This window comes from Oncorhynchus kisutch, linkage group LG14, assembly GCF_002021735.2.
Source record: "Oncorhynchus kisutch isolate 150728-3 linkage group LG14, Okis_V2, whole genome shotgun sequence".
NCBI lineage: Eukaryota > Metazoa > Chordata > Actinopteri > Salmoniformes > Salmonidae > Oncorhynchus > Oncorhynchus kisutch.
Genome location: NC_034187.2, coordinates 2634116 through 2660672, shown reverse-complemented (window position 1 = coordinate 2660672; position 26557 = coordinate 2634116). Strand labels below are relative to the sequence as shown.

At 48.7% G+C, this 26557-nt stretch overlaps 1 protein-coding gene across 2 annotated transcripts in view; it reads right to left on the bottom strand.

The window, feature by feature from the left end:
- Nucleotides 1–819: 819 nt before the first annotated feature.
- LOC109880870 (Alstrom syndrome protein 1 homolog) overlaps nt 820–26557 on the bottom strand; it is a 28145-nt gene continuing 2407 nt past the window's right edge. Inside the window, exons 3-11 of one of the 2 annotated variants that reach the window (XM_031787631.1) lie at nt 26028–26136; nt 21856–22065; nt 18585–18743; nt 18282–18435; nt 16605–16770; nt 15102–15159; nt 13618–13674; nt 3565–3664; nt 820–1126 (exon numbers count right to left, since the gene is read on the bottom strand). In XM_031787631.1, the coding sequence (XP_031643491.1) occupies nt 18425–18435; nt 18585–18743; nt 21856–22065; nt 26028–26136 (489 nt within the window). In that variant the 3' untranslated portion in view covers nt 820–1126; nt 3565–3664; nt 13618–13674; ... (1 more) ...; nt 16605–16770; nt 18282–18424. The remainder of the gene's footprint in view (nt 1127–3564; nt 3665–13617; nt 13675–15101; nt 15160–16604; nt 16771–18281; nt 18436–18584; nt 18744–21855; nt 22066–26027; nt 26137–26557) is intronic. The other variant, XM_031787632.1, reaches the window with a different exon arrangement.

Below are 26557 nucleotides of genomic sequence, written 5' to 3'. Positions count from 1 at the left end.
ATTCCCCTTGTCCAGATAGGATAGGGCAGTGTGGAGTGTGGTTGAGATTGCATCCTCTGTGTATCTATTGGGGCAGTAAGCAAATTGAAGTGGGTCTATGGTATCAGGTAGGGTGGAGGTGATATGATCCTTGACTAGTCTTTCAAAGCATTTCATGATGACAGAAGTGAGTGATAGTCATTTAGTTCAGTTCCTTTGCGTTCTTGGGTACAGAAACAATGGTGGCCATCTTGAAGCATGTGTGGACAGCAGACTGAGATAGGGAGATTGAATATGTCTGGAAACACACCATCCAGCCGGTCTCCACATGATCTGAGGACGCGCTAGGGATGCTGTCTGGACCGGCAGCCTTGCGAGGGTTAACACGCTTAAATGTCTTACTCACGTCGTCCACGGAGAAGGAAAGACCACAGTCCTTGGTAGCGGGCTGCGTCATTGGCACCGAGTTATCCTCAAAGCGGGTGAAGAAGGTGTTTAACTTATCCGGAAGCGAGACGGTGTCCGCAACAGGGCTGGTTTTCATTTTGTAATGTCTTTAGACCCTGGATTCTGTCTGCTGCCTTAAGATTTACACACGCGAGGTGTCACAAACAAATATCTCTGTAGGACTGTGGTCCGCGGTAACCTGACCCGAACAGGCCAGTCATGACACCTGCCAACATACGTCTCGTGTCTGAGCCGTTGAATTGAGACTCCACTTTGTCTCTATACTGACATTTTGCCTGATTGATTTCTTTGCGGGAGAACTTGAGGGAATGACTACACTGTTTTGTATTCTGCTTTCTGCCTAACACAAGGTTGGGACAAACAGACAGCAGCTAGAGTTTAGAAAGCATGTTTATTTTTATTTTGGTCATAGAAAAAACGATAATAATAAGTATTTAAATACACACCAATTATGACCCTGTCTCTTTAGAAACAGACAAATGATTTACTTTTCACTTCATAATTTGTTAAAAAAGGTGAACAAAATGGAAGCAGATCGGAATAAAACGTTAGAAAATGTAAACAATTGAACATCATTGTATTTTATTCCACAGCACACGTACACGGAATCAAGTGTAAAAGTCCTCCTAGGCGCTCACTGCCATGGTGTTTGTCTGCCCAGGACTCTGTTGGTTATTCTCTGCAACACAAAGGATTCATTTACTACGGTTGATTCATTTACAACAGTTGATTCATTCACTACAGTTGATTCATTCACTACAGTTGATTCATTCACTACAGTTGATTCATTCACTACAGTTGATTCATTCACTACGGTTGATTCATTCACTACGGTTGATTCATTCACTACGGTTGATTCATTCACTACGTTTGATTCATTCACTACGTTTGATTCATTCACTACGTTTGATTCATTCACTACGGCTGATTCATTCACTACGTTTGATTCATTCACTACAGTTGATTCATTCACTACATTTGATTCATTCACTACGGTTGAGTCATTCACTATGGCTGATTCATTCACTACGGCTGATTCATTCACTACGGCTGATTCATTCACTACGTTTGATTCATTCACTACAGTTGATTCATTCACTACATTTGATTCATTCACTACGGTTGAGTCATTCACTACGGCTGATTCATTCACTACGGCTGATTCATTCACTACGGCTGATTCATTCACTACGGCTGATTCATTCACTACAGTTGATTCATTCACTACTGTTCAGTCATTCACTACGGTTGAGTCATTCACTACGGTTGAGTCATTCACTACGGCTGATTCATTCACTACGGTTGATTCATTCACTACGGTTGATTCATTCACTACGGTTGATTCATTCACTACGGTTGATTCATTCACTACGGTTTGATTCATTCACTACGGTTGATTCATTCACTACGGCTGATTTCATTCAACTGAGGAAACTCCTAAAGAATGTAAAATACATTCTATACTAGTTTACATGTATACATATGCTGGACAACCTAATATACATAATATTCCATTAGATATAAACAATATACTAACACTGCTGTCCTGTAGTCATTATATACTACTGCTGCTGTCCTGTAGTCATTATATACTACTGCTGCTGTCCTGTAGTCATTATATACTACTGCTGCTGTCCTGTAGTCATTATATACTACTGCTGCTGTCCTTTAGTCATTATATACTACTGCTGCTGTCCTGTAGTCATTATATACTACTGCTGCTGTCCTGTAGTCCATTATATACTACTGCTGCTGTCCTGTAGTCATTATATACTACTGCTGCTGTCCTGTAGTCATTATATACTACTGCTGCTGTCCTGTAGTCATTATATACTACTGCTGCTGTCCTGTAGTCATTATATACTACTGCTGATGTCCTGTATACTACTGCTGCTGTCCTGTAGTCATTATATACTACTGCTGCTGTCCTGTAGTCATTATATACTACTGCTGCTGTCCTGTAGTCATTATATACTACTGCTGCTGTCCTGTAGTCATTATATACTACTGCTGCTGTCCTGTAGTCATTATATACTACTGCTGCTGTCCTGTAGTCATTATATACTACTGCTGCTGTCCTGTAGTCATTATATACTACTGCTGCTGTCCTGTAGTCATTATATACTACTGCTGCTGTCCTGTAGTCATTATATACTACTGCTGCTGTCCTGTAGTCATTATATACTACTGCTGCTGTCCTGTAGTCATTATATACTACTGCTGCTGTCCTGTAGTCATTATATACTACTGCTGCTGTCCTGTAGTCATTATATACTACTGCTGCTGTCCTGTAGTCATTATATACTACTGCTGCTGTCCTGTAGTCATTATATACTACTGCTGCTGTCCTGTAGTCATTATATACTACTGCTGCTGTCCTGTAGTCATTATATACTACTGCTGCTGTCCTGTAGTCATTATATACTACTGCTGCTGTCCTGTAGTCATTATATCTACTGCTGCTGTCCTGTAGTCATTATATACTACTGCTGCTGTCCTGTAGTCATATATACTACTGCTGCTGTCCTGTAGTCATTATATACTACTGCTGCTGTCCTGTAGTCATTATATACTACTGCTGCTGTCCTGTAGTCATTATATACTACTGCTGCTGTCCTGTAGTCCAGGACCCTATATAGTACAACCACTGTAGACCAGGACCCTATATAGAACACTACTGTTGACCAGGACCCTATATAGAACACTACTGTAGACCAGGACCCTATATAGTACACTACTGTAGACCAGGGACCCTATATAGAACACTACTGTAGGTCCAGGACCCTATATAGTACACTACTGTTGACCAGGACCCTATATAGAACACTACTGTTGACCAGGACCCTATATAGAACACTACTGTTGACCAGGACCCTATATTAGAACACTACTGTAGTCCAGGACCTTATATAGTACACTACTGTTGACCAGGACCCTATATAGTACACTACTGTAGACCAGGACCCTATATAGAACACTACTGTTGACCAGGACCCTATATAGAACACTACTGTAGACCAGGACCCTATATAGTACACTACTGTTGACCAGGACCCTATATAGAACACTACTGTTGACCAGGACCCATGCGGTAGAGTTGTGGGTTTGAACTACTACCTTGTTGTAGAGCTGAGCGTTGAGTCTGTAAGAGCGGTACTCCTCTCTCCTCTTCTCCTCCTCTCTCCTCCTCTGCACCTCTGGCAGCTGCTCATACATCCTGATGGGGAGAGAGGAGGGGGGGAGATGACAGGGGAGAGATGAGAGAGGGGGAGGAGAGGGGAGATAGATAAACATTACCTGTCCAGATATAATCATGAGTATGAATCATTAGGTTGTCCAGCATATTATAACTGTATTCTGACCAGCAGCAACTCTTGATTTTTCCAGCAGTACTCCAGTACTCCTAAGGCAGGGCTAAGGCAGGGCTAAGGCAGGGCTAAGGCAAGGCTAAGGCAGGGCTAAGGCAGGGCTAAGGCAAGGCTAAGGCAGGGCTAAGGCAGGGCTAAGGCAGGGCTAAGGCAAGGCTAAGGCAAGGCTAAGGCAGGGCTAAGGCAAGGCTAAGGCAGGGCTAAGGCAGGGCTAAGGCAGGGCTAAGGCAAGGCTAAGGCAAGGCTAAGGCAGGGCTGAGGCAAGGCTAAGGCAGGGCTAAGGCAAGGCTAAGGCAAGGCTAAGGCAGGGCTAAGGCAGGGCTAAGGCAGGGCTAAGGCTAGGCTGAGGCAGGGCTAAGGCTAGGCTGAGGCAGGGCTAAGGCAAGGCTAAGGCAGGGCTAAGGCAGGGCTAAGGCAAGGCTAAGGCAGGGCTAAGGCAGGGCTAAGGCTAGGCTGAGGCAGGGCTAGGCTGAGGCAGGGCTAAGGCAAGGCTAAGGCAGGGCTAAGGCAGGGCTAAGTCAGGGCTAAGGCAGGGCTAAGTCAGGGCTAAGGCAAGGCTAAGGCAAGGCTAAGGTAGGGCTAAGGCAGGGCTAAGGCAGGGCTAAGGCAGGGCTGAGGCAGGGCTGATGAGGCTAAGGCAGGGCTAAGTCAAGGCTAAGGCAGGGCTAAGGCAAGGCTAAGGCAGGGCTAAGGCAGGGCTAAGGCAGGGCTAAGGCTAGGCTGAGGCAAGGCTAAGGCAGGGCTAAGGCAGGGCTAAGGCAGGGCTAAGTCAAGGCTAAGGCAGGGCTAAGGCAAGGCTAAGGCAGGGCTAAGGCAGGGCTGAGGCAAGGCTAAGGCAAGGCAAAGGCAAGGCTAAGGCAGGGCTGAGGCAGGGCTAAGGCAGGGCTGAGGCAGGGCTGATGAGGCTAAGGCAGGGCTAAGGCAGGGCTAAGGCTGAGGCAAGGCTAAGGCAGGGCTAAGGCAGGGCTAAGGCTAGGCTGAGGCAGGGCTAAGGCTAGGCTGAGGCAGGGCTAAGGCAGGGTGCTAAGGCAAGGCTAAGGCAGGGCTAAGGCTAGGCTGAGGCAAGGCTAAGGCAGGGCTAAGGCAGGGCTAAGGCTAGGGCTAAGGCAGGGCTAAGGCAGGGCTAAGGCAAGGCTAAGGCAGGGCTAAGGCTAGGCTGAGGCAGGGCTAAGGCTAGGGCTAAGGCAGGGCTAAGGCTAGGCTGAGGCAGGGCTAAGGCAGGGCTAAGGCTAGGGCTAAGGCAGGGCTAAGGCTAGGCTGAGGCAGGGCTAAGGCTAAGGCTAGGGCTAAGGCAGGGCTAAGGCAAGGCTAAGGCAGGGCTAGGCTGAGGCAGGGCTAAGGCTAGGGCTAAGGCAAGGCTAAGGCAGGGCTAAGGCTAGGCTGAGGCAGGGCTAAGGCTAGGGCTAAGGCAGGGCTAAGGCTAGGCTGAGGCAGGGCTAAGGCAGGGCTAAGGCTAGGGCTAAGGCAGGGCTAAGGCTAGGCTGAGGCAGGGCTAAGGCTAAGGCAGGGCTAAGGCAAGGCTAAGGCAGGGCTAGGCTGAGGCAGGGCTAAGGCTAGGGCTAAGGCAGGGCTAAGGCAAGGCTAAGGCAGGGCTAAGGCAGGGCTAAGGCTAGGCTGAGGCAGGGCTAAGGCAGGGCTAAGGCAGGGCTAAGTCAAGGCTAAGGCAGGGCTAGGGCTAGGCTGAGGCAGGGCTAAGGCTAGGGCTAAGGCAGGGCTAAGGCAAGGCTAAGGCAGGGCTAAGGCAGGGCTAAGTCAAGGCTAAGGCAGGGCTAAGGCTAGGCTGAGGCAGGGCTAAGGGAGGGCTAAGGCAGGGCTAAGGCTAGGCTGAGGCAGGGCTAAGGCAGGGCTAAGTCAAGGCTAAGGCAGGGCTAAGGCTAGGCTGAGGCAGGGCTAAGGCAGGGCTAAGTCAAGGCTAGGGCTAAGGCAGGGCTAGGGCTAAGTCAAAGCTAAGGCAGGGCTGAGGCAAGGCTAAGGCAGGGCTAAGTCAAAGCTAAGGCAGGGCTAAGGCAAGGCTAAGGCAGGGCTAAGTCAAGGCTAAGGCAGGGCTAAGGCAGGGCTGAGGCAGGGCTGATGAGGCTAAGGCTAGGGCTAAGGCAGGGCTAAGTCCAAGCTAAGGCAAGGCTAAGGCAAGGCTAAGTCAAGGCTAAGGCAGGGCTAAGGCTGAGGCAGGGCTAAGGCAGGGCTGAGGCAAGGCTAAGTCAAAGCTAAGGCAAGGCTAAGTCAAAGCTAAGGCAAGGCTAAGGCAAGGCTAAGGCAGGGCTAAGGCAGGGCTAAGGCAAGGCTAAGGCAAGGCTAAGGCAGGGCTAAGGCAGGGCTAAGGCTAAGGCAGGGCTGAGGCAGGGCTAAGGCAGGGCTAAGGCTAGGGCCAAGGCAAGGCTAAGGCAGGGCTAAGGCTGAGGCAGGGCTAAGGCAGGGCTAAGGCAGGGCTAAGGCAAGGCTAAGGCAGGGCTGAGGCAAGGCTAAGGCTAGGGCAAGGCTAAGTCAAGGCTAAGGCAGGGCTAAGGCAAGGCAAGGCTAAGGCTAGGGCTAAGTCAAGGCTAAGGCAGGGCTAAGGCAGGGCTAAGTCAAGGCAAGGCTAAGGCTAGGGCTAAGTCAAGGCTAAGGCAGGGCTAAGTCTTAGCGTCGAGTCTTAGCGTCGAGTCTTAGCGTCGAGTCTTAGCGTCGAGTCTTAGCGTCGAGTCTTAGCGTCGAGTCTTAGCGTCGAGTCTTAGCGTCGAGTCTTAGCGTCGAGTCTTAGCGTCGAGTCTTAGTCTATACAGTTCATTAGCGCTAGCAGTAGCAATATACAGTTCATTCTGAAAGTATTTAGACCTCTTGACTTTTTCTATGTTTTGTCACGTTACAGATTTATTCTAAAATGGATCTCCACACAACACCCCATAATGACATCACAACACCCCATAATGACATCACAACACCCCATAATGACATCACAACACCCCATAATGACATCACAACACCCCATAATGACAAAGCAAAAACAGGTTATATACATTTTTGCAAATGGATAAAATTAAATAAACTGAAATATCACATTTAGATCGGTATTCAGACCTTTACTCAGTACTTTGTTGAAGCACCTTTGGCAGCGATTACAGCCTCTTACAGTCTTCTTGGGTATGATGCTACAAGCTTGGCACACCTGTATTTGGGCAGGGCTAAGGCTGAGGCAAGGCTAAGGCAGGGCTAAGGCAGGGCTAAGGCTAGGCTGAGGCAGGGCTAAGGCTAGGCTGAGGCAGGGCTAAGGCAGGGCTAAGGCAAGGCTAAGGCAGGGCTAAGGCTAGGCTGAGGCAAGGCTAAGGCAGGGCTAAGGCAGGGCTAAGGCTAGGCTGAGGCAGGGCTAAGGCTAGGGCTAAGGCAGGGCTAAGGCAAGGCTAAGGCAGGGCTAAGGCTAGGCTGAGGCTAGGCTGAGGCAGGGCTAAGGCTAGGGCTAAGGCAGGGCTAAGGCAAGGCTAAGGCAGGGCTAGGCTGAGGCAGGGCTAAGGCTAGGGCTAAGGCAGGGCTAAGGCAAGGCTAAGGCAGGGCTAAGGCTGAGGCAGGGCTAAGGCAGGGCTAAGGCAGGGCTAAGTCAAGACTAAGGCAGGGCTAGGGCTAGGCTGAGGCAGGGCTAAGGCTAGGGCTAAGGCAGGGCTAAGGCAAGGCTAAGGCAGGGCTAAGTCAAGGCTAAGGCAGGGCTAAGGCTAGGCTGAGGCAGGGCTAAGGGAGGGCTAAGGCAGGGCTAAGGCTAGGCTGAGGCAGGGCTAAGGCAGGGCTAAGGCAGGGCTAAGTCAAGGCTAAGGCAGGGCTAAGGCTAGGCTGAGGCAGGGCTAAGGCAGGGCTAAGGCAGGGCTAAGGCAGGGCTAGGGCTAAGGCAGGGCTAGGGCTAAGTCAAAGCTAAGGCAGGGCTGAGGCAAGGCTAAGGCAGGGCTAAGTCAAAGCTAAGGCAGGGCTAAGGCAAGGCTAAGGCAGGGCTAAGGCAAGGCTAAGGCAGGGCTAAGTCAAGGCTAAGGCAGGGCTAAGGCAGGGCTAAGGCAGGGCTGAGGCAGGGCTGATGAGGCTAAGGCTAGGGCTAAGGCAGGGCTAAGTCCAAGCTAAGGCAAGGCTAAGGCAAGGCTAAGTCAAGGCTAAGGCAGGGCTAAGGCTAGGCTGAGGCAGGGCTAAGGCAGGGCTGAGGCAGGGCTGAGGCAAGGCTAAGTCAAAGCTAAGGCAAGGCTAAGGCAAGGCTAAGGCAGGGCTAAGGCAGGGCTAAGGCAAGGCTAAGGCAAGGCTAAGGCAGGGCTAAGGCAGGGCTAAGGCAGGGCTGAGGCAGGGCTAAGGCAGGGCTAAGGCTAGGGCCAAGGCAAGGCTAAGGCAGGGCTAAGGCTGAGGCAGGGCTAAGGCAGGGCTAAGGCAAGGCTAAGGCAGGGCTGAGGCAAGGCTAAGGCTAGGGCAAGGCTAAGTCAAGGCTAAGGCAGGGCTAAGGCAAGGCTAAGGCTAGGGCTAAGTCAAGGCTAAGGCAGGGCTAAGGCAGGGCTAAGTCAAGGCAAGGCTAAGGCAGGGCTAAGTCTTAGCGTCGAGTCTTAGCGTCGAGTCTTAGCGTCGAGTCTTAGCGTCGAGTCTTAGCGTCGAGTCTTAGCGTCGAGTCTTAGCGTCGAGTCTTAGCGTCGAGTCTTAGCGTCGAGTCTTAGCGTCGAGTCTTAGTCTATACAGTTCATTAGCGCTAGCAGTAGCAATATACAGTTCATTCTGAAAGTATTTAGACCTCTTGACTTTTTCTATGTTTTGTCACGTTACAGATTTATTCTAAAATGGATCTCCACACAACACCCCATAATGACATCACAACACCCCATAATGACAAAGCAAAAACAGGTTATATACATTTTTGCAAATGGATAAAATAAAATAAACTGAAATATCACATTTAGATCGGTATTCAGACCTTTACTCAGTACTTTGTTGAAGCACCTTTGGCAGCGATTACAGCCTCTTACAGTCTTCTTGGGTATGATGCTACAAGCTTGGCACACCTGTATTTGGGGAGATTCTCCTATTCTTCTCTGCAGATCCTCTCAATCTCTGTCAGCTTGGATGGGGGGGGGGGGGGGGGGGGGGGGGGGCGTTGCTGCACGGCAGCGTTGTCTTGGCTGTGTGCTAGGGGTCCTTGTCCTGTTGGAAGGTGAACCTTTGCCCCAGTCTGAGGTCCTGAGCGCTCTGGAGAATGTTTTCTCTGTACTTTGCTCCGTTCATCTTTCCCTCAATCCTGACTAGTCTCCCAGTCCCTGCCTCTGAAAAACATCCCCACAGCATGATGCTGCCACCATGCTTCACCGTAGGGACGGTGCCATGTTTCATCAGAGCAGAGAATCTTGTTTCTCATGGTCTGAGAGTCCTTTAGGTGCCTTTTGCAAACTCCAAGTGGGCTGTCATGTACCTTTTACTGAGAAGTGGCTTCCGTCTGGCTTGATTGGTGGAGTGCTACAGAAATGGCTGTCCTTCTGGAAGGTTCTCATCTCCACAGAGGAACTCTAGAGCTCTGTCATAGTGACCATTGGGTTCTTGGTCACCATTTAAGAATGATGGAGACCACTGTGTTCTTGGGGACCTTCAATGCTGCAGAAATGTGTTGGTACCCTTCCCCAGATCTGTGCCTCGACACAATCCTGCCTCAGAGCTCTACCGACAATTCCGCCGACCTCATGGCTTGGTTTTTGCTCTGACATGCACTGTCAACTGTGGGACCTTATATAGACAGGTGTGTGCCTTTCCAAATCATGTCCAATCAATTGAATTTACCACCGGTAAATCAAGTTGTAGAAACATCTCAAGGATGATCAATGGAAACAGGAAGCACCTGAGCTCCATTTAGAGTCTCATATCAAAGGGTCTGAATCCTGATGTAAATAAAGTATTTCTGTTTACCATTTTTAATACATTTGCCAAAATTTGAAAATAAATAAAGTAAATATGGAATGTGTTTTTTATTTATATTTTTAAAACCTGATGTCATTATGGGGTATTGTGATGTCATTATGGGGTATTGTGATGTCATTATGGGGTATTGTGATGTCATTATGGGGTATTGTGATGTCATTATGGGGTATTGTGATGTCATTATGGGGTATTGCTTTGTCACTATGGGGTATTGCTTTGGTCACTATGGGGTATTGTGATGTCATTATGGGGTATTGTGATGTCATTATGGGGTATTGGGATGTCATTATGGGGTATTGTGATGTCATTATGGGGTATTGTGATGTCATTATGGGGTATTGTGATGTCATTATGGGGTATTGGGATGTCATTATGGGGTATTGTGATGTCATTATGGGGTATTGTGATGTCATTATGGGGTATTGTGATGTCATTATGGGGTATGTGATGTCATTATGGGGTATTGTGATGTCATTATGGGGTATTGTGATGTCATTATGGGGTATTGTGATGTCATTATGGGGTATTGTGATGTCATTATGGGGTATTGCTTTGTCACTATGGGGTATTGTGATGTCATTATGGGGTATTGTGATGTCATTATGGGGTATTGTGATGTCATTATGGGGTATTGTGATATCATTATGGGTTATTGTGATGTCATTATGGGGTATTGTGATGTCATTATGGGGTACTGTGATGTCATTATGGGGTACTGTGATGTCATTATGGGGTACTGTGATGTCATTATGGGGTACTGTGATGTCATTATGGGGTATTGTGATGTCATTATGGGGTATTGTGATGTCATTATGGGGTATTGTGATGTCATTATGGGGTATTGTGATGTCATTATGGGGTATTGTGATGTCATTATGGGGTATTGTGATGTCATTATGGGGTATTGTGATGTCATTATGGGGGTATTGTGATGTCATTATGGGGTATTGCTTTGTCACTATGGGGTATTGCTTTGTCACTATGGGTATTGTGATGTCATTATGGGGTATTGTGATGTCATTATGGGGGTATTGGGATGTCATTATGGGGTATTGTGATGTCATTATGGGGTATTGTGATGTCAATTATGGGGTATTGTGATGTCATTATGGGGTATTGGGATGTCATTATGGGGTATTGTGATGTCATTATGGGGTATTGTGATGTCATTATGGGGTATTGTGATGTCATTATGGGGTATTGTGATGTCATTATGGGGTATTGTGATGTCATTATGGGGTATTGTGATGTCATTATGGGGTATTGTGATGTCATTATGGGGTATTGTGATGTCATTATGGGTATTGCTTTGTCACTATGGGGTATTTGATGTCATTATGGGGTATTGTGATGTCATTATGGGGTATTGTGATGTCATTATGGGGTATGTGATGTCATTATGGGGTATTGTGATATCATTATGGGTTATTGTGATGTCATTATGGGGTATTGTGATGTCATTATGGGGTACTGTGATGTCATTATGGGGTACTGTGATGTCATTATGGGGTACTGTGATGTCATTATGGGGTACTGTGATGTCATTATGGGGTATTGTGATGTCATTATGGGGTATTGTGATGTCATTATGGGGTATTGTGATGTCATTATGGGGTATTGTGATGTCATTATGGGGTATTGTGATGTCATTATGGGGTATTGTGATGTCATTATGGGGTATTGTGATGTCATTATGGGGTATTGTGATGTCATTATGGGGTATTGTGATGTCATTATGGGGTATTGGGATGTCATTATGGGGTATTGTGATGTCATTATGGGGTATTGGGATGTCATTATGGGGTATTGGGATGTCATTATGGGGTATTGGGATGTCATTATGGGGTATTGTGATGTCATTATGGGGTATTGGGCTGTCATTATGGGGTATTGTGATGTCATTATGGGGTATTGTGATGTCATTATGGGGTATTGTGATGTCATTATGGGGTATTGTGATGTCATTATGGGGTATTGTGATGTCATTATGGGGTATTGTGATGTCATTATGGGGTATTGTGATGTCATTATGGGGTATTGTGATGTCATTATGGGGTATTGTGATGTCATTATGGGGTATTGTGATGTCATTATGGGGTATTGTGTGTAGATTGCTGAGGATATTTTATTTATTTAATCCATTTTAGAATAAGGCTGTAACGTAACAAAGTGTGGAAAAAGTCAAGAAGGGGTCTGGATACTTTCAGAATGCCCTGTAGGTCCAGTTGGTGTGTCAGAAATACTTTGGCTATTTTCACAGCAGGAATTCTGAGCACAATAGCTGGCGGCGGTGGGGAGAAACGGCGAGGGTGTGACGAGGGCTTGGCCAATCAACGCTCTAACCACTAGGCTACCCTGCCGCCCCGGTGACGAGGGCTTGGCCAATCAACGCTCTAACCACTAGGCTACCCTGCCGCCCCGGTGACGAGGGCTTGGCCAATCAGCGCGGGCCATTGTCTCCAGTTCTGCAGATTATTGACGGTCTCTGGGGGCACGGAATATTCTAGTCCATTGTGGATTGATACTACAGTTTACTAAATAGCATAGGCTACAGTAACGAGTACTAACAACAGTAAAAATGTTTGGCGTGTCGACAGTCAACATTGTCCTGAGGACGTCTTTACACATAGGCTCCTGTCAATTGTATTGTGTGGGGACCTGTTCTCAATAAGACAGAGACATCCCAGGACTCCTGTTGATGTGGCCTGATAGGACGGGATCATTCCAATAATGTTTGGAGGGGCGTGTCTTCGGTGAACCGGACAAGAGGCAGCTCTTTGGTAAAGGGGATGGATACATGCAGTATGCACTGCAGGGAGGCCCATGTGAACTGTGAATAATGCAGAAGCCTGATGACAGAAGCCTGATGACAGAAGCCTGGTGACAGAAGCCTGGTGACAGAAGCCTGGTGACAGAAGCCTGGTGACAGAAGCCTGGTGACAGAAGCCTGGTGACAGAAGCCTGGTGACAGAAGCCTGGTGACAGAAGCCTGGTGACAGAAGCCTGGTGGCAGAAGCCTGGTGACAGAAGCCTGGTGGCAGAAGCCTGGTGGCAGAAGCCTGATGACAGAAGCCTGGTGGCAGAAGCCTGGTGGCAGAAGCCTGGTGGCAGAAGCCTGGTGGCAGAAGCCTGGTGACAGAAGCCTGGTGACAGAAGCCTGGTGGCAGAAGCCTGGTGACAGAAGCCTGGTGACAGAAGCCTGGTGACAGAAGCCTGGTGGCAGAAGCCTGGTGGCAGAAGCCTGGTGGCAGAAGCCTGGTGACAGAAGCCTGGTGACAGAAGCCTGGTGGCAGAAGCCTGGTGGCAGAAGCCTGGTGACAGAAGCCTGATGACAGAAGCCTGATGACAGAAGCCTGGTGGCAGAAGCCTGGTGGCAGAAGCCTGGTGGCAGAAGCCTGGTGGCAGAAGCCTGGTGGCAGAAGCCTGGTGGCAGAAGCCTGGTGGCAGAAGCCTGATGACAGAAGCCTGATGACAGAAGCCTGATGACAGAAGCCTGATGACAGAAGCCTGGTGGCAGAAGCCTGGTGACAGAAGCCTGATGACAGAAGCCTGGTGGCAGAAGCCTGACGAGTCGGGGAGACCATTCGGAAACCTTTACGGATAGGCTCCTGGTTAATCCATGGCAGGATAAGACGGACACAAGACACATTGCTGGTGAAGCGGCTTTTTGAACCAGGGTTATCCATGCATGCTGTCTGACCTGTGACTTACCTCCTCCTATAAGGACACGCATGACGCCCCAGAACATATCTCAATTAGGTTTAGGTAAAGGGTCAGTTTTAGGTTTTGGATAGTTGGTTTAAGTGTCAGTTGTGTCCCTCCTGTCTGGTCTCAGTGTTATTAATGTCTGCTTCCTGTTCCTGCCCTGTCTGACAGCACGGGTTAGGGTTATCAATGTTGTGTAACCTACCTCCTCCTCCTGGCCCCCCTGTTGTTAGAGCCTGCTTCCTGTTCCTGACCTGACCGTCTGATAGCACAAGGAGGGGGTTACGAGAGAGAAACAGAAGAGGGGAGGGGTTACGAGAGAGAAACAGAAGAGGGGAGGGGTTACGAGAGAGAAACAGAAGAGGGGAGGGGTTACGAGAGAGAAACAGAAGAGGGGAGGGGTTACGAGAAGGAAACAGAAGAGGGGAGGGGTTACGAGAGAGAAACAGAAGAGGGGAGGGGTTACGAGAGAGAAACAGAAGAGGGGAGGGGTTACGAGAGAGAAACAGAAGAGGGGAGGGGTTACGAGAGAGAAACAGAAGAGGGGAGGGGTTACGAGAAGGAAACAGAAGAGGGGAGGGGTTACGAGAGAGAAACAGAAGAGGGGAGGGGTTACGAGAGAGAAACAGAAGAGGGGAGGGGTTACGAGAGAGAAACAGAAGAGGGGAGGGGTTACGAGAGAGAAACAGAAGAGGGGAGGGGTTACGAGAGAGAAACAGAAGAGGGGAGGGGTTACGAGAGAGAAAACAGAAGAGGGGAGGGGTTACGAGAGGGTAAACAGAAGAGGGGAGGGGTTACGAGAGAGAAACAGAAGAGGGGAGGGGTTACGAGAGAGAAACAGAAGAGGGGAGGGGTTACGAGAGAGAAACAGAAGAGGGGAGGGGTTACGAGAGGGGAACAGAAGAGGGGAGGGGTTACGGGAGGGAAACAGAAGAGGGGAGGGGTTACGAGAGAGAACAGAAGAGGGGTGGAGTTACGAGAGGGGAACAGAAGAGGGGAGGGGTTACGAGAGGGAAACAGAAGAGGGGTGGAGTTACGAGAGGGGAACAGAAGAGGGGAGGGGTTACGAGAGGGGAACAGAAGAGGGGAGGGGTTACGAGAGGGGAACAGAAGAGGGGAGGGGTTACGAGAGGGGAACAGAAGAGGGGAGGGGTTACGAGAGGGGAACAGAAGAGGGGAGGGGTTACGAGAGGGGAACAGAAGAGGGGAGGGGTTACGAGAGGGTAAACAGAAGAGGGGAGGGGTTACGGGAGGGAAACAGAAGAGGGGAGCGGTTACGAGAGGGAAACAGATGAGGGGAGGGGTTACGAGAGGGTAAACAGACGAGGGGAGGGGTTACGAGAGGGGAACAGAAGAGGGGAGGGGTTACGAGAGGGGAAGGGTTACGAGAGGGAAACAGAAGAGGGGAGGGGTTACGAGAGGGAAACAGACGAGGGGAGGGGTTACGAGAGGGTAAACAGACGAGGGGAGGGGTTACGAGAGGGGAACAGAAGAGGGGAGGGGTTACGAGAGGGGAACAGAAGAGGGGTGGAGTTACGGGAGGGTAAACAACAGTTTATGGAAAATAACCTGCATGTATTTCCACTTGTTGATAATTAAAATGAGAGACATCCTCATTCAAAATGAAAAGCACAAATGTTTAATGCTAAAAAGCAGAGGTGATTAAAGTCGACATCGATCCAGGCTTACTGTTTAGATCGTTGCACCATCTCCTTCTTGGGAACGGCTCTTTGAAACACCGCTGTGCCTTGGGAGAGAAGACGGTACAGTCAGACATGTTTAACAAACCTATTGTGTTAAGTTGTTGAATCTGCAGGTTGGGAGACTAGGGGGAGGGTTGGTACCTGCAGGTTGGGAGACTAGGGGGAGGGTTGGTATCTGCAGGTTGGGAGACTAGGGGAGGGTTGGTACCTGCAGGTTGGGAGACTAGGGGGAGGGTTGGTATCTGCAGGTTGGGAGACTAGGGGGAGGGTTGGTACCTGCAGGTTGGGAGACTAGGGGGAGGGTTGGTACCTGCAGGTTGGGAGACTAGGGGAGGGTTGGTACCTGCAGGTTGGGAGACTAGGGGGAGGGTTGGTATCTGCAGGTTGGGAGACTAGGGGGAGGGTTGGTATCTGCAGGTTGGGAGACTAGGGGAGGGTTGGTATCTGCAGGTTGGGAGACTAGGGGGAGGGTTGGTATCTGCAGGTTGGGAGACTAGGGGAGGGTTGGTACCTGCAGGTTGGGAGACTAGGGGGAGGGTTGGTATCTGCAGGTTGGGAGACTAGGGGGAGGGTTGGTACCTGCAGGTTGGGAGACTAGGGGGAGGGTTGGTACCTGCAGGTTGGGAGACTAGGGGGAGGGTTGGTATCTGCAGGTTGGGAGACTAGGGGGAAGGTTGGTACCTGCGGGTTGGGAGACTAGGGGAGGGTTGGTATCTGCAGGTTGGGAGACTAGGGGGAGGGTTGGTACCTGCAGGTTGGGAGACTAGGGGGAGGGTTGGTATCTGCAGGTTGGGAGACTAGGGGAGGGTTGGTACCTGCAGGTTGGGAGACTAGGGGGAGGGTTGGTATCTGCAGGTTGGGAGACTAGGGGGAGGGTTGGTATCTGCAGGTTGGGAGACTAGGGGGAGGGTTGGTACCTGCAGGTTGGGAGACTAGGGGGAGGGTTGGTATCTGCAGGTTGGGAGACTAGGGGAGGGTTGGTACCTGCAGGTTGGGAGACTAGGGGGAGGGTTGGTATCTGCAGGTTGGGAGACTAGGGGGAGGGTTGGTACCTGCAGGTTGGGAGACTAGGGGGAGGGTTGGTACCTGCAGGTTGGGAGACTAGGGGAGGGTTGGTATCTGCAGGTTGGGAGACTAGGGGGAAGGTTGGTACCTGCGGGTTGGGAGACTAGGGGAGGGTTGGTATCTGCAGGTTGGGAGACTAGGGGGAGGGTTGGTACCTGCAGGTTGGGAGACTAGGGGGAGTTGGTATCTGCAGGTTGGGAGACTAGGGGGAGGGTTGGTATCTGCAGGTTGGGAGACTAGGGGGAGGGTTGGTATCTGCAGGTTGGGAGACTAGGGGGAGGGTTGGTATCTGCAGGTTGGGAGACTAGGGGAGGGTTGGTATCTGCAGGTTGGGAGACTAGGGGGAAGGTTGGTACCTGCGGGTTGGGAGACTAGGGGGAGGGTTGGTACCTGCAGGTTGGGAGACTAGGGGGAAGGTTGGTACCTGCGGGTAGGGACAGTCTCCCTGGTCTTCTGGGTTGGTTGAAGAGCTCGTTTCTCTCTCTGCTGAAGACGACCTGCAGCTTCCTCTCCTCTACCTGCAGCACCAGACGCTTCACCCTCTCCCGAGACCGAGACACAAACTCTGGCCGACGCAGCTCCAGAGCCTCCTACAGGAGTTGAAGAACAGGTTTTAGATCGGCTTAATCGTGTTGAAGAGGAGCAGTTTGTCTGACCTTTGACCAACAACGTAGGCAACAGACACGTCGTAGGCAACAGACACGTCGTAGGCAACAGACACAGAGTATGCAACAGACACAGAGTATGCAACAGACACAGAGTATGCAACAGACACAGAGTATGCAACAGACACAGAGTATGCAACAGACACAGAGTATGCAACAGACACAGAGTATGCAACAGACACGCAGTAGGCAACAGACACAGAGTAGGCAACAGACACGTAGCAGGCAACAGACACGTCGTAGGCAACAGACACAGAGTAGGAAACAGACACGCCGTAGGCAACAGACACGTCGTAGGCAACAGACACGTCGTAGGCAGGTAACAGACACAGAGTAGGTAACAGACACAGAGTAGGCAACAGACACGTCGTAGGCAACAGACACGTCGTAGGCAACAGACACGTCGTAGGCAACAGACACAGCGTAGGCAACAGACACAGCGTAGGCAACAGACACAGCGTAGGCAACAGACACAGCGTAGGCAACAGACACAGCGTAGGCAACAGACACAGCGTAGGCAACAGACACAGCGTAGGCAACAGACACATCGTAGGCAACAGACACAGAGTAGGTAACAGACACAGCGTAGGTAACAGACACAGCGTAGGTAACAGACACAGAGTAGGCAACAGACACAGAGTAGGTAACAGACACAGAGTAGGTAACAGACACAGAGTAGGCAACAGACACAGCGTAGGCAACAGACACATCGTAGGCAACAGACACAGAGTAGGCAACAGACACAGAGTAGGTAACAGACACAGCGTAGACAACAGACACAGCGTAGACAACAGACACAGAGTAGGCAACAGACACAGAGTAGGCAACAGACACAGAGTAGGCAACAGACACAGAGTAGGCAACAGACACAGAGTAGGCAACAGGCACATCGTAGGCAACCGACACAGAGTAGGTAACAGACACAGCGCAGGCAACAGACACATCGTAGGCAACAGACACATCGTAGGCAACCGACACAGAGTAGCAACAGACACAGAGTAGGCAACAGACACAGAGTAGGCAACAGACACAGAGTAGGCAACAGACACAGAGTAGGCAACAGACACAGCGTAGGCAACAGACACAGCGTAGGCAACAGACACAGAGTAGGCAACAGACACAGAGTAGGCAACAGACACAGAGTAGGCAACAGACACAGAGTAGGCAACAGACACAGAGTAGGCAACAGACACATCGTAGGCAACAGACACATCGTAGGCAACCGACACAGAGTAGGCAACAGACACAGAGTAGGCAACAGACACAGAGTAGGCAACAGACACAGCGTAGGCAACAGACACATCGTAGGCAACAGACACAGAGTAGGTAACAGACACAGAGTAGGTAACAGACACAGAGTAGGTAACAGACACAGAGTAGGTAACAGACACAGAGTAGGTAACAGACACAGCGAAACACAGAGTAGTGAACCAGACCTGGAGAGAGATGCGGACCAGGGCGGCAGGGGCGTTGCCAGTGGGTTCAGGCCCAGGAGGGGTGATGATGCTGTGCTTGTTGTGCTGCCTCCCACTGGGTCTGTCGCGGTCAGCCTCCAGCTGATTGGTCTGTAGTCTGTCTGTCAGTCTCTCCCTGACAAATCACAGCACAGTTCTTATAACCACAAAAAAAAACAGTTCAAAGTTCTTACACTATACAATAGAATAATAAAAAATAAAGATTTTTTTTAAACAATACATTTTTAAACAAATAGTAGATTAAAACAGATTAGACAGACAGACCTGTCTTGTATTTGTCTCTGTCTGAGTGGTTCTCTCCAGGGCCGGGTGGTTCTGCTGTAGGGTTCAAACCAGGCCGGGCCCTGGGAGGCTGCTGCTCCGGCTTGTTCTCCTTCCTGCCCTCAGCTCTCAGGTCCTCAGCAGGGATGTACCATGATACACCTGGAAGTAGGAAACAGACATGAAGACACACCTGGAAGTAGGAAACAGACAGGAAGACACACCTGGAAGTAGGAAACAGACAGGAAGACACACCTGGAAGTAGGAAACAGACATGAAGACACACCTGGAAGTAGGAAACAGACAGGAAGACACACCTGGAAGTAGGAAACAGACATGAAGACACACCTGGAAGTAGGAAACAGACAGGAAGAGACACCTGGAAGTAGGAAACAGACATGAAGACACACCTGGAAGTAGGAAACAGACAGGAAGAGACACCTGGAAGTAGGAAACAGACAGGAAGAGACACCTGGAAGTAGGAAACAGACAGGAAGAGACACCTGGAAGTAGGAAACAGACAGGAAGAGACACTGGAAGTAGGAACAGACAGGAAGAGACACCTGGAAGTAGGAAACAGACAGGAAGAGACACCTGGAAGTAGGAAACAGACAGGAAGAGACACCTGGAAGTAGGAAACAGACAGGAAGACACACCTGGAAGTAGGAAACAGACAGGAAGACACACCTGGAAGTAGTAAACAGACAGGAAGACACACCTGGAAGTAGTAAACAGACATGAAGACACACCTGGAAGTAGGAAACAGACAGGAAGACACACCTGGAAGTAGGAAACAGACATGAAGACACACCTGGAAGTAGGAAACAGACAGGAAGACACACCTGGAAGTAGGAAACAGACATGAAGACACACCTGGAAGTAGGAAACAGACATGAAGACACACCTGGAAGTAGGAAACAGACATGAAGACACACCTGGAAGTAGGAAACAGACAGAAAGACACACCTGGAAGTAGGAAACAGACAGAAAGACACACCTGGAAGTAGGAAACAGACATGAAGACACACCTGGAAGTAGGAAACAGACAGGAAGACACACCTGGAAGTAGGAAACAGACAGAAAGACACACCTGGAAGTAGTAAACAGACATGAAGACACACCTGGAAGTAGGAAACAGACATGAAGACACACCTGGAAGTAGGAAACAGACAGGAAGACACACCTGGAAGTAGGAAACAGACAGGAAGACACACCTGGAAGTAGGAAACAGACAGAAAGACACACCTGGAAGTAGGAAACAGACAGGAAGACACACCTGGAAGTAGGAAACACTATCTACTTAATGCCATGACGTACACTGACCAGGTGAAAGCTATGCCAAGTGCCCTAAACTATCTCCTTAATGCCGAGTGCCCTAAACTATCTCCTTAATGCAGAGTGCCCTAAACTGAGTGCCCTAAACTATCTCCTTACTGCCGAGTGCCCTAAACTATCTCCTTACTGCCGAGTGCCCTAAACTATCTCCTTAATGTCGAGTGCCCTAAACTATCTCCTTACTGCCGAGTGCCAAACAGAGACCCATCAGGTCTGTGGTATGACTCGTCCAGGGATTGAACTCATAACCTTCCAATCTCAGGGCGGACACTAACAATAAGGTTGGTAGAACTGCATGGTACTCACTTCTTATCAGACAGCGATACATGCAGATATACACTGGGTCTACAAAACATTAGGAACACCTGCTCTTTCCATGACATACACTGACCAGGTGAATCCAGGTGAAAGATATGATCCCTTATTGATGTCACTTGTTAAATCCACTTCAATCAGTGTCGATAAAGGGGGAGGAAACAGGTGGTTAAAGAAGGATTTTTAAGCCTTGAGACAATTGAGACATGGATTGTGTGTGTGTGCCATTCAGAGGGTGAATGGGGAAGACAACATATGTAAGTGCCTTTGAACAGGGTATGGTAGTAGGTGCCAGGAGCACCGGTTTGAGTGTGTGAATAACTGCAACACTGCTGGGTTTTTCACACTCAACAGTTTCCTGTGTGTATCAAGAATGGTCCACCACCCAAAGGACATCCAGACATCTTGACAAAACTGTGGGAAGCATTGGAGTCAACATGGGCCCAGCATCCCTTTGGACACCTTGTAGAGTCCATGACCCAATGAATTGAGGCTGTTCTGAGGGGTAAGGGGGGGGGGGGGGCAACTCAATACTAGGAAAGGGGGGGGGGGTGCAACTCAATACTAGGAAAGGGGGGGGTGCAACTCAATACTAGGAAAGGGGGGGTGCAACTCAATACTAGGAAAGGGGGGGTGCAACTCAATACTAGGAAAGGGGGGTGCAACTCATACTAGGAAAGGGGGGGGGGGGGGGGGGGGGGGGGGGGGGTGAAACTCAATACTAGGAAGGGGGGGGGGGTGAAACTCAATACTAGGAAAGGGGGGGGGTGCAACTCAATACTAGGAAAGGGGGGGGGGGGTGCAACTCAATACTAGGAAAGGGGGGGGGGTGCAACTCAATACTAGGAAAGGGGGTGGGGGTGCAACTCAATACTAGGAAAGGGGGGGGGGTGCAACTCAATACTAGGAAAGGGGGGGGGGGTGAAACTCAATACTAGGAGAGGGGGGGGGGTGCAACTCAATACTAGGAGAGGGGGGGGGGGTGCAACTCAATACTAGAAAGGGGGGGGTGAAACTCAATACTAGGAAAGGGGGGGGGTGCAACTCAATACTAGGAAAAGGGGGGGGGGTGAAACTCAATACTAGGAAAGGGGGGGGGGTGCAACTCAATACTAGGAAAGGGGGGGGGGGTGCAACTCAATACTAGGAAAGGGGGGGGGGTGCAACTCAATACTAGGAAAGGGGGGGGGGGTGCAACTCAATACTAGGAAAGGGGGGGGGGGTGCAACTCAATACTAGGAAAGGGGGGGGGGGGTGAAACTCAATACTAGGAGAGGGGGGGGGTGCAACTCAATACTAGGAGAGGGGGGGGGGGGGTGCAACTCAATACTAGGAAAGGGGGGGGGGGTGCAACTCAATACTAGGAAAGGGGGGGGGGTGCAACTCAATACTAGGAAAGGGGGGGGGGGATGCAACTCAATACTAGGAAAGGGGGGGGGGGGTGCAACTCAATACTAGGAAAGGGGGGGGGGGGGTGCAACTCAATACTAGGAAAGGGGGGGGGGGCTTTCAAATAGTGAGGTCCCACTGCACATTGCTCGTTTCTGTCTTTAAATAATATTGGATTAGTATTTTGTTACTGATTTGGAGCGCTCCAGAGTTTAACTGTAAAATGTCTCCTTACCTTGAGGGTAGTAGGGCCTGGCAGAGGGTTGGCTCATCTTCCTCTTCCTCTGCGTTTTAGGAGGGCTCCTGTCCCCCGCTCTACCCCTCTTGCTACCAGAGTGTGAGGAGGGGAGCAACCTGGCACCCCTGGCTGAGCCTGGCGAGGGGAACGTTGTGCCGACGTCTCGGGTGTGGCGACGTGTTCCGTTACTCACAATCTCCAGGTCCCCTGCGGAGAGGAGAGTGAGAGATGGTCGAGTGTCCATGATTGAGCCACTCCCTCCACACCTCAATGTTTATACACGTAACAAAAATATCAAAACGGAACATGTAAAGTGTTGGTCCCATGTTTCATGAGCTGAGATAAAAGAACCCACAAATGTTCCATACGGAGAAAAATATTATCTATTTCAAATTTTCTGCACAAATTTGTTTACATCCCTGTTAGTGAGCATTTCTCCTTTGCCAAGATAATACGTCCACCTGACAGGTGTGGCATATCAAGAAGCTGATTAAACAGCATGATCATTACACAGGTGCACCTTGTGCTGGGGGGGACAATAAAAGGCCACTCTAAAATGTGCTGTTTGAGGGAGCGTGCAGTTTGCATGCTGACTGCAGGAATGTCCACCAGATCTGTTGCCAGAGGCTTGAAAGTTAATTTCTCTATGATAAGCCGCCTCCAATGTTGTTTTAGAGAATTTGACAGTACGTCCAACCAGCCTCACAACAGCAGACCACGTGTAACCACGCCAGCCCACTCCTTCTCCTGCGGGATCATCTGAGATCAGCCACCCGGACAGCTGATGAAACGGTGGATTTGCACAACTGAAAAATGTCATGCACAAACTGTCAGAAACCGTCTCAGGGAAGCTCATCTGCGTGCTCGTCGTCCTCACCGGGGTCTTGACCTGACGGCAGTTCGGTGTTGTAACCGACATCAGTGGGGAAATGATCACCTTCTATGGCTACTGGCCTCGCTGGAGAAGTGTGCTCTTCACGGATGAATCCCGGTTTCAAGTGCACCAAGCAGATAACATCTCATCCTGTCTACATGGCAGACAGCGTGTATGGCGTTGTGTGGGCGAGAAATTTGCTGATGTCAATGTTGTGAACAGAGTGCCCCATGGTGGCGGTGGGGTTATGGTATGGGCAGACATAAGCTATGGACAACAAACACAATTGCATTTTATCGATGGCAGTTTGAATGCAGAGAGATACCGTGACGAGATCCTGAGGCCCATTGTTGTGCCATTAATCATCAGCCATTACCTCATGTTTCAGCATGATAATGCACAGCCCCATGTCGCAAGGATCTGGACACAATTCCTGTAAGCTGAAGATGTCCCAGTTCTTCCATGGCCTGCATACTCACCAGACATGTCACCCATTGAGCATGTTTGGGATGCTCTGGATCGACGTGTACGACAGCATGTTCCAGTTCCCGCCAATAGGACAGTTGAGCTAACGTGCGCTAATGTGATTAGCATGACAGTTGTAAGTAACAGCAAACTTTCCAGGACATAGACATGTCTTATATATGGGCCGAAAGCTTAAATTCGTGTTACTGTAAATGCACTGTCCAATTTATAGTAGCTTTTACAGTGAAATAATACTATGCTATTGTTTGAGGAACAGAACACTTTCGTCACGGCAACTGGTTTGATACATTCACCTCTGGAGGTAAATAATGTACTTACATTCAGTGATCTGGCTCTGATTGGTCATCCTGAGGCTCCCAGAGATACAATGTAGCAACATATTGTCCAGTATTGCAAATTCTTCACTCGATCAATCTGAAACTTTACAGACGCGCTGCTGCCATCTAGTGGCCAAAATATAAATTACGCCTAAACTGTAATATTATATTATGGCCTCGCTTGGATTTCAAAGATGATAAAAATAAATAAACAAATAAATGAAAATGCATGTTTTTGTTTGTTTGTATTACCTTTTACCAGATCTAATGTGATATATTCTCCGACATTAAGTGTTTCCTTTCAAATGGTATCAAGAATATGCATATCCTTGCTTCAGGTCCTGAGCTACAGGCAGTTCGATTTGGGTGTGTTATTTTAGGAGAAAATTGAAAAACAGGGTCAGATCCATAAGAGGTTTTAGGTCTCTGTGACCAACATCTGTATTCCCAGTAATGTGAAATTCATAGATTAGGGCCTCGTGAATATATTTCAATTGACTGAATTCCTTATACAGTGCATTTGGAAAGTATTCAGACCCCTTCCCCTTTAGTTACAGCCTTATTCTAAAATTGATTCAATATTTTTCTCCTCTCATCAATCTACGCACAATGCCCCATAATGACAAAGCACAAACAAGTTGTCCACCTGTGATAAATGCAGTTGACAGTGCATGTCAGAGCAAAAACCAAGCCGTGAGGTGGAAGGAATTGTCCATAGAGCTCCAAGGCAGGATTGTGTTGAGGCACAGTTTTGGGGAAGGTCTGAGGAAGGGTACCAAAACATTTCTGCAGCATAGAAGGTCCCCAAGAACACAGTGGCCTCCATCATTCTGAAATGGAAGAAGCCACCAAGACTCTTAGAGCTGGCCGCCAAGGCAAACTGAGCAATCAGAGGAGAAGGGCCTTGGTCTGGAAGGTGACCAAGAACCCAATGGTCACTATGACAGAGCTCCAGAGTTCCTCTGTGGAGACGGGAGAACCTTCCAGAAGGACAACCATCTCTGCAGCACTCCACCAATCAGGCCTTTATGGTAGAGTGGCCAGACGGAAACCCCTCCTCAGTAAAAGGAACATGACAGCCCACTAGGAGTTTACCAAAAGGCACATAAAGGACTCTCAGACCATGAGAAACAAGATTCTCTGGTTTGATGAAACCAAGATTGAACTCTTTGGCCTGAATGCCAAGCTGTAGACTCAAGGCTATAATCACTGCCAAGGGTTCTTCAACAAAGTACTGAGTAAAGGGTCTGAATACTTATGTAAATGTGATTTAATATATGTATTTCATTTTTTTTACATACATTTGCAAAAATGTCTAAAAACCAGTTTTTGCTTTGTCACTATGGGGTATTGTGATGTCACTATGGGGTATTGTGATGTCACTATGGGGTATTGTGATGTCACTATGGGGTATTGTGATGTCACTATGGGTATTGTGATGTCACTATGGGGTATTGTGATGTCACTATGGGGTATTGTGATGTCACTATGGGGTATTGTGATGTCATTATGGGGTATTGTGATGTCATTATGGGGTATTGTGATGTCATTATGGGGTATTGTGATGTCATTATGGGGTATTGTGATGTCATTATGGGGTATTGTGATGTCATTATGGGGTATTGTGATGTCATTATGGGGTATTGTGATGTCATTATGGGGTATTGTGATGTCATTATGGGGTATTGTGATGTCATTATGGGGTATTGTGATGTCATTATGGGGTATTGTGATGTCATTATGGGGTATTGTGATGTCATTATGGGGTATTGTGATGTCATTATGGGGTATTGTGATGTCATTATGGGGTATTGTGATGTCATTATGGGGTATTGTGATGTCATTATGGGGTATTGTGATGTCATTATGGGGTATTGTGATGTCATTATGGGGTATTGTGATGTCATTATGGGGTATTGTGATGTCATTATGGGGTATTGTGATGTCATTATGGGGTATTGTGATGTCATTATGGGGTATTGTGATGTCATTATGGGGTATTGTGATGTCATTATGGGGTATTGTGATGTCATTATGGGGTATTGTGATATCATTATGGGTTATTGTGATGTCATTATGGGGTATTGTGATGTCATTATGGGGTATTGTGATGTCATTATGGGGTATTAGATTGATGAGGAAAAAACAATTGAATCCATTTTAGAATGAGGCTGTAAAGTAACAAAATGTGGAAATAGGTCTGAATACACTATGTGAACTGTAACTCAGTAAAATATTTGAAATTGTTGCGTGGTGCATTTATATTATTATTCAGTGTAGAGTGGGGCAAAAAAGTATTTAGTCAGCCACCAATTGTGAAATCCTACAATGTGATTTTCTGGATTTTTTCCCCTCATTTTGTCTGTCATAGTTGAAGAGTACCTATTATGAAAAGTACAGGCCTCTCTCATCTTATTAAGTGGGAGAACTTGCACAATTGGTGACTAAATACTTTTTTACAAATTATTTTCAGAACATACTGGGTTACTGACCTGCCTGTACGCCTTTGCTGACATGTTTGACTGCCTTCTTGGAGTAGGAGGGGCCACGATGCGAGGGGAGGGTGTAGGTGCTGGTTGAAGATGCAGAGTCAGCTGGAATCTGAGGAGCCACAATACACAGGAGCCGATCAATGTCTATCAAAACTATAGATCATTCAATATACAGTAGAGAACAGAGCCTGAGAAAGATGGGTCTGAAAACAAACAGTTGTATAACAGAAAGGGTAGAGAGAGCGGAGAGGAGAGAGAGGGAGGAGAGAGAGAGAGGCAAGCTGGTCCTGGGGATCTGTACACAAACAGACCCCACAGAGCCCCAGGACAGCAACACAATTAGACCCAACCAAATCATGAGAAAACAAAAAGATAATTACTTGACACATTGGAAAGAATTAACAAAAAAAAACTGCGCAAACTAGAATGCTATTTGGCCCTAAACAGAGAGTACACAGCGGCAGAATACCTGACCACTGGGACTGACCCAAACTTAAGGAAAGCTTTGACTATGTACAGACTCAATGAGC